At 38.4% G+C, this 8,243-nt stretch overlaps 1 protein-coding gene across 1 annotated transcript in view; it reads left to right on the plus strand.

Annotated features, from left to right (window-relative positions):
• The first annotated feature begins 3,944 nt into the window (after positions 1 to 3,944).
• The window catches only part of LOC132165184 (proline-rich receptor-like protein kinase PERK1), a 7,540-nt gene continuing 3,241 nt past the window's right edge, over positions 3,945 to 8,243 (plus strand). The window contains exons 1-8 of the mRNA XM_059575674.1: positions 3,945 to 4,708; positions 5,526 to 6,098; positions 6,432 to 6,518; positions 6,655 to 6,725; positions 6,975 to 7,051; positions 7,492 to 7,639; positions 7,778 to 7,939; positions 8,053 to 8,239. Coding sequence (XP_059431657.1) covers positions 4,156 to 4,708; positions 5,526 to 6,098; positions 6,432 to 6,518; positions 6,655 to 6,725; positions 6,975 to 7,051; positions 7,492 to 7,639; positions 7,778 to 7,939; positions 8,053 to 8,239 — 1,858 coding nt within the window. The 5' untranslated portion in view covers positions 3,945 to 4,155. The remainder of the gene's footprint in view (positions 4,709 to 5,525; positions 6,099 to 6,431; positions 6,519 to 6,654; positions 6,726 to 6,974; positions 7,052 to 7,491; positions 7,640 to 7,777; positions 7,940 to 8,052; positions 8,240 to 8,243) is intronic.

Consider the following 8,243-nt stretch of genomic DNA (forward strand, 5'->3'; position numbering starts at 1 on the left):
TAAGCCTGGAACATATGTGGATGATGGGCTCATTAACAATCGGAGGTCCTCCTTCTCTCCACCTAATCCTGTTAAAATCACATCTTTCAATGCTAATGGTGAAGAACACGACGTCCGTGAAGAAGAAAAAGAAGATGGTGTGCTTGTATCAATAATTTGGTAGAATTATGTCTGTTAAAAATATTTTACTTGTGTTTGATGTGGAGTAAATCTGAGGCGGAAATATTAGTTGGCATAATAATATGACATAGAAAATTCAAGTATGCTTTTTAAAAGTCATAAATAAAATATGACAAGTGTCATACTTTTATTGGATATGATGTGGCACCCTAACAGAATCCGTTAAGTCAATGGATGAAATTTAACTGTAGGAACTAAATTATTTTTTCTTCAATACCACAAGGACCTCTGAGTTCATTTTGATATCACAGGGAGTAAATTGTAAATCAGGTAAACTACATGGACTAATTTTGCATTTTTCCCTAATTAATATCTTCTATTTGTTACAAAAATAAAAAATAAAAAATCTTCTATATTGCTAGCCTTGTAATCATTATCACAGACTCGTACATCATGCAATCAGGATGAAGTTCGTTTACTATTAATAAGTTCTTAATCAAACTTATATCTAATCCATTGTTAATAAGGATATTGTTATGGTCCTAAGGGTTAAGAATTTAACCAAATCTGTATCGAACAGTTTTAAGGTTTTTGGGTTAATGGTTAAACTCTTAGAGTGCGTTTGAAATTGCGATTTCGCAAGAATAATCCGCGCTTTTAAAAGATATCACAAAACGTAAAGAGTTTGACATTGCGATTTAAAAAGTACTTAATCTAAAATAGGAAAAAAAAAATGCAATTTCTATAAGTAGGCTAAGAATGCTTATTTAAAAAAAAGTGCGAATTTAAACCAAAATTACCATTTCGCATAACAAATATTTAATAAAAAAGATTAATTTTTAACATGTTTTACTAAACGCCTTTACGATTTTAAAAAGTAGTGATTTCAAAAGCACAATTTTTAAAATCATACTTATTGAAACTACAATCTCAAATACAAACTTCATATGGAACTCATAATACACTTAACCGTATGAGGCCAAAACTCGAAAATTTTAAGGCCTAAGGGCCGCTAAGACAATAAATTTAAGTGGTGTTTTTTTTATTTTTTATTTTATTTTATTTTATAAAAAATATCTAAATATTAATAAATAATATTTATTTTAATTTTATAATAAAAGCAAAGTAACAAAAGATAAGTTATGTTAAAGTTTGACTTTATGAGGTAATTAATTTTATTTTATCATTAACTAATATTACACCTAAGCCATATACGAGACCCATAAGGGGATTTTTTTTATTTTTATTTTTTGAAGGACCCTTTTAATATTATTATTTTTTTTTAAAAAAAAATGCCTTAAGCCTTTAAGCCGCCCTATATAAAATCGTAGCACGCATGCATGAATCTCCGAAAGGATGGCCAAAAAGACTTGAATGGAGGATGACTCTGTCTAGTCAAATATCCCCACTTTCTAAAAAGGCCTGTCGCCTCAGGCGTCTGAATATGACTTCCCGCCGGCGAAGAATCATATTTACGCCGGCAGCTCGCCCCCCCCTGTCACCCTTTTAATTAGTGTATTACTTTAATTATTGTTATCATCCCTAATTAAAAAAGAAAAACAGTTAAGTTACATATAATTACTAATTAGGCTACACAAGCACATTAAGGCCCACAAGCTCTTGGGTCCATTGAGGTCCACCCGCCCTCGACATGGACCGCGCCTCCCGTCAATATGGACCTCTTGAATGGTTCATTAAATAAGAGAATTCTAACCGACGGGCAACCTTTAAAGAGTTGATTGACCGATAGACGACGGTAAGAGAATCCTCCTAAAGTTCTATTAACCGATGATTTCCTAAATGACAGTTCCTACCAAACAAACTTATATGTATATGAACATCATATAAAGAGTGTTCCTTAATTAAATTAAAGAATGTGGCAATCCATATCGAGCCTACTTGCCTTACATATGACAATCCAATAAAAAATGTGACAATCTTTGGTCCAAAGTATGTGTTGTAGTATCCTCTTATTCTCTCATTTTTTTACCTATTCATAGATTATCATATTGACTTAAGCATCAGAGTATCTACCGTAAATATTTCCGACGAGTCACTTGTGTCTATTTTTATTTCGTAGGTATTTGTGGTTAGTTACAAAACAAGAATATGGACAAATAACTTAAAATACAAAAGAAACTCCAAATAAGTTTAAGCTCCATCCCATTAGAATACTATTTTTCAACAAATAAAAAGTAATACTTAATCAAAACACATTAACAATCATATCAAAAGAAGCTTCTTAGAGTCTTGACAAACAGATAGGAGGCGGTGGTGATGATGATCTTAATATCTTAAACCAAAATCTCCAAACATGTGCTTATTTTGTCTCTATTTATATATCCAAATAAAAATGGAAAGTAATCACCGGCTAACACCCATTGCCATTTGCCAGCCTTGTAGTGCTTGACCAGCCGCTCCAGCTTTTGGAATTGACTGAATGGAGCCTTCCTACTACCTTGAAACAGTCCTAATTGCCATGTAATGGATTTGTCAACACAGTAACGGTCCTAACGTCGGTGACAAATGCTGCCGTTAAAACTACTTATCTACCGTTATTTAACTGCTCAACTGTTATTATCTGGATACTGGTTAGTGTTAAATACTCTTAAAAACATTTTTGTGTTTAAGTATTTATTTAGATAACACGTCCACGTCTTTGTGTGTGGTTAAGCGTTGGGATCCAGCTGGTTTTCCCTTTCCTTAGAGTAACAGCCACTGCAACTATAAAAGGCTTATATATTTTAAATAATAATTAAAATACATATGATTACCTAATCTTTGACTAATTCATAATTAACCAATCACATACAAGAACACATTTTCTTTTGTTATTTCTAATAATATTTAATAAGGAGCTTGACAACTGTCTTTCATCTTGCATATTTTCAAAGCTAAACAGGTACAGTTGGCTTTTTTCTTTTTTTTCTTTTTTTTTTCCACTTTTCCACTTTTCCTTCTGGGTAAGAAATATTTATTTCGTGCTTGTTCTTGCCCATTTAAATCAAACGCTATGGATGGAAAGGGTGGTGATAGACTAATGAGCCCATTTCAATTTTCCACATGGGCGGGTCAGAAGAAGCACCCTCGAATTATTAGGGGTTAGATTGGAATTTTATGGCTTTGTTGGGAGGACGGCTGGGATTTGGTGCACAACATCATCTCAATCGGTTAACAAATGGTCTCGTGCTCAAAACCTTCGTTGTCAGCTAATCATCGGAAATTGGTTGTCCTTTTCATCTCACTTCAGCACCGAATCCCCTTCCTGGCAATGTCCCATTTCTATCTTTGCACACTACCGAAATGGGCTCACCACATAAATAAACTAGGAAGGTTGTCGGACAAATCGCTTAAGTAGATTAAATTCGAATTATGTTTGCATAACGATTGTTCTCTCCAATTTTGGACACCATAATTAAAAAAAAAAAAATACAAATAATTTTACTCCTCCATCTCCATAGGACTTCATGCCAATTTCACGTAAATAATTTTAAACCAAATAGTTACTGGTTTAAGAAATAAAATATAAGATAAATCTTAGGATATGTATAAGGTTCCGAAAATCATGTGGCCAAAACACATATACAGTCGGAGCATTGAATTCTCCCATCATTTATTTGAGAAATAAAATATATATAAAGCAAATATTTGTAAAGTTAAATTTATTTATTTATTTATTTTTCCTGGACTCAGGATATTAGTAATTTAGTATAGTAGGTCCAAGAAGAGACGGCCAAAAGAAAGACGAGAGCGTCCCCATTGGCTCACCCAACAAAGGCGTAATTAATTGATGATTCCCCAAGCGAGTGATGAGCGGAGAAATGCGCGGGCCAGTCGTGTTCGGTCCCACCAACCGCACTGTTTAGTTCCCAAACCCAAACTCTAACTCAGAAAAGTTGTGCGTTCAAACACAGCCCCCATGTGATAAAAAGTGCAACAAAAATTCCTTGGAGCTCGGATTGTTCTCTCTCTCTATCTCTCTCTCTCTCTCTCTGTCTCTCTTCCGGGAGAGGAAGGCTTGTTTTCTGATTGGCCATGTCTCAATCTCCAAGCCCCTCTTCGCCGGCCACTCCCTCGGCGCCGCCACCAGCCACGCCAGCCGCTCCGCCGCCAGCTACTCCCTCAGCGCCGCCGCCGGCCACTCCATCTGCTCCGCCACCAGCCACTCCCTCAGCGCCGCCACCGTCCACTCCGTCTTCGCCACCACCGTCCACTCCCTCGCCACCACCGTCCACGCCTTCCACTCCCTCCACCCCGCCGCCAAGCGCAACTCCGTCTACTCCTTCACCGCCGTCGAACCCAACGACGCCTCCTTCTCCTCCGGCGACGACAAGGAGTCCGCCGCCTCCTTCGAGTTCTGGCACCCCCCCGAGCACTCGTAGCCCTCCGCCACCCCCGTCGACGAGTGGTTCGCCGACGTCTTCGTCGAGTGGGATATCGACTGGGGTTGTGGTTGGGATAGCGATCGGTGGGGTGTTGATTCTGGTGGTGCTGAGTATACTGTGCGTGTGTTGCACCAAGAAGAAAAGGAGACGCCGAGATGAGGAGGGCTACTATGCGCCTCCACCTCCGCCTCCAGGTCCCAAAGGTATGAGCTTTTTCATTTTTGACGTTTTGAGGTGTCACTGAATTCTATCAATTCCAAGTTTATGTGCATGTGTGGTTTCTCATTTGTGATTTATTTGGGTTCATCAGCAAGGGGTTGTTTAGAAATAGATTTATGTTTTTGGGTTTCCTCTGATTCGAATTTATAGGGGTTTTCAGTTCATGTTTGGTTCGTGAATGTTGTATTGGTTTTTGTTGATCTTTGTTTTAGTTTGGGTGACTGTGCTGAAGAATGGATCTGGGTCACAGGCCTCGAAAATGTTTTGTTAAAAAGTACGAGGAATTAATGTATTATGTTTTCCCTCTCCGAGGTGGTCATAGATTTAACATTTCCATGGGCTCAAAATTTTCGTTATTGGGATTGTTGAGAACACGTTATTCGAGTGGGTTTGGAAGAAGATCTAGTGAATGGGATGAGATTACTGGGTTCTTTAAAGGCATTATTTTGTTGATACTTATTATTGTATAGGTGGATCATTCTTCAGCTATGATTTTCCAAGTCTTTTTTTCCTCTTGCTCTTCCGATATATAAGCTTTTAATCAAGGTCCCCGAGGGCGCTTTGGTTGATACATGATTTCTGTTTCGGCTTTCGTTGGTTTAGCAAAATGATTTTGATTATCATCTTGCTTCTAGATTGTTAAAAAAAAAAAAAAAAAAAAAAAATTCTATTCTACTGCTTTTCGTGATCAAGGCTTTTCTGCCACTACAATTTTCTAGTGCCATTTCTTCAGTTACGGAAAACAAAGTTATTAACCTTAATTTTGATTTGCTCCTTTCTTATGTTTGTTGGAATTGCCAGTTGGCCCTTACGGTGGTCCACAACAGCAGCATTGGCAACAAAATGCTCCCCCACCTGCGAATCATGTTGTTGGAGTGTTGCAGAAACCCTCTCCTCCACCAGCAGTTGCATCACGACCACCTTACTCACCGGCAAATGCTCCTACAACACCGCAGCCCCCACCACCACCGCCTTTCCTGAACAGCAGTGGAGGCTCTGGGTCCAATTATTCGGGGTCAGAAAATCCACTCCCACCACCTCATCCAGGAGTAGTCTTAGGTTTCTCAAAGAGCAGTTTTTCATACGAAGAATTAGCTATGGCAACTGATGGATTCTCGGATGCCAACCTTCTTGGACAAGGTGGATTTGGGTATGTGCATAGAGGAGTCCTTCCGAATGGGAAGGAAGTGGCTATCAAGCAGTTGAAAGCTGGAAGTGGGCAGGGGGAGCGTGAGTTTCAGGCAGAGGTTGAGATTATTAGTCGAGTACATCACAAACATCTTGTTTCATTGGTTGGGTACTGTATCACTGGGTCTCAGAGGCTGCTTGTTTATGAGTTTGTTCCAAACAATACCTTAGAGTTCCACTTACATGGTAAGTTAGCTTCAGCTCTGGAAATTTTTCTGATTTTTTTTTTTCTAATTAACATGTAAAGCTGTGTTGTGAAAGACCAAAAGGATGCTATCCACTTTAGAAAAAATTAAATGCTTTTTTTTTTTCTTCTTCTTTTCTGTTTTACTTGCTTCTGGATCTTACGCTTTTTGCTACTATAAAACTTTGATTGCTGATTATTACTGGTTTTGTGTCCAAATTTTGAATCTTTTAGAAGCGCTATTTCAATCTGTTGTGTATCAATGAAGCCTGGGACTAAACTAGGATTCATTGTTTTGCTGGAGCTGTGGTCCTGATAGAGAATTCTTATTGCAGGGAAGGGGCGACCAACTATGGATTGGCCCACAAGACTTAAAATTGCCTTAGGATCTGCAAAAGGACTGGCATATCTTCACGAGGATTGTAAGCTCTCTCTCTCTCTCTCTCTTTCTCTCTCTCTCTCTCTCATTAGTAGAGCAATTACTGATCTATTTGAGTTACTGACTTTGTATTTAAACTTCAATTCACATTTTAATTATATGTAATTATGTATATGTAGGCCATCCCAAGATCATTCATCGTGATATCAAAGCATCCAATATACTTATAGACTTCAAGTTTGAGGCAAAGGTACCAATTGCAATATTGATTTCTTGAAATCTGTTACCTTTTGAATTGTCATAAACGGTAGTTCTGCCTTGTATGACTGAAAGGCTGGCCATGGGCTGCCTGAGTAAATTCCTGTTGATTTTGTTTATTTGGATTAGCTTTCATTCTACCTTGACAATTGTATATTTCTGTCATTCTCCTCATGAGATGTGATTGCTTAGTTATTATAGTTATAGCTGAGATAACAAGTTCAACAATTCTTTTGCTCAGGTTGCGGATTTCGGACTTGCAAAGTTGGCCTCTGATACCAATACTCATGTCTCCACCAGGGTGATGGGAACTTTTGGGTAAAGACCAACTCCTTTCATTTTCTAGTTGGTTACGTCTATGGTTTTGACCGTTAATATATTATTTTTTGGAGACCTAGAATGACTTGGATTCTCCTAGATCCTGCTTTTCCAAAAAAAATTGTTTATTGTAACATCTTTATAGACTAATCAATGCCCCTGCTCTGGTATATGCTGTTTTCACATGCAGTAAATGTTAATATTTGAAAGTTCCATTCGAATTCCTGCTGCATTGGTTTATCTTAATGTCAATAGTGCTTGATCATCTGTTGTCAAATCTGGGGTTCTCAAAAATGTCATGATAGTCAACTCTTATGCTCATTTCCAGATATATTATCTTTGTTAATTTTTTTTCTTAGGTTTAACTAGTCTGGATTGATGTTCTTTATGTGCAAAGTCAGAATATATTCTTCAGGTTCTCACATACACTCCCGTGGCAGGTATCTGGCTCCAGAATATGCGTCAAGTGGGAAACTCACAGACAAATCAGATGTTTTCTCCTATGGGGTCATGCTTTTGGAGTTGATCACCGGACGCCGACCTGTTGACACAACCCATTCCTTCATGGAGGATAGTTTGGTAGACTGGGTGAGTTCATTAGTTAAACTCACTTCCTACAGGCGTGCACATAAACATACATATGTGCGTGCAAAGGACACGCAGTGTTTACTATCTCTCAGTTTTTCTTTTTGCACATGGAAAAACTAAATTATGTTGGCATTACAGGCAAGGCCTTTGCTCACACGAGCTTTGGAAGATAGAAACTTTGATGCTCTGATTGATCAAAGGCTGCAAAATGATTATGAACCCAATGAGATGGCATGCATGGTTACTTGTGCTGCTGCCTGTGTGCGTCATTCCGCACGGCGTCGACCAAGAATGAGTCAGGTAAGAGTCCAAACTTTCATTTTTGATTGCCCTATTTATTTGCTTCATGTCCAAGTCTATATTGTTTACTAGAAGGCTTCTAACCAGTAACTTTATTGCTTGAAACCATGCAGATTGTTCGAGCTTTGGAAGGAGATGCGTCTCTCGCAGATCTTAGTGAAGGAATCAGACCTGGACACAGCACCGTATACAGCTCTCATGGAAGCTCAGACTATGACACCAGCCAATACAAGGAGGACATGAAAAAATTCAGGAAGGTGGCATTGGGAAGCCAGGAGTACGGTGCCAGTAGCGAGTATAGTGG

The sequence above is a fragment of the Corylus avellana genome, chromosome ca11 (genome assembly GCF_901000735.1).
Source record: "Corylus avellana chromosome ca11, CavTom2PMs-1.0".
NCBI lineage: Eukaryota > Viridiplantae > Streptophyta > Magnoliopsida > Fagales > Betulaceae > Corylus > Corylus avellana.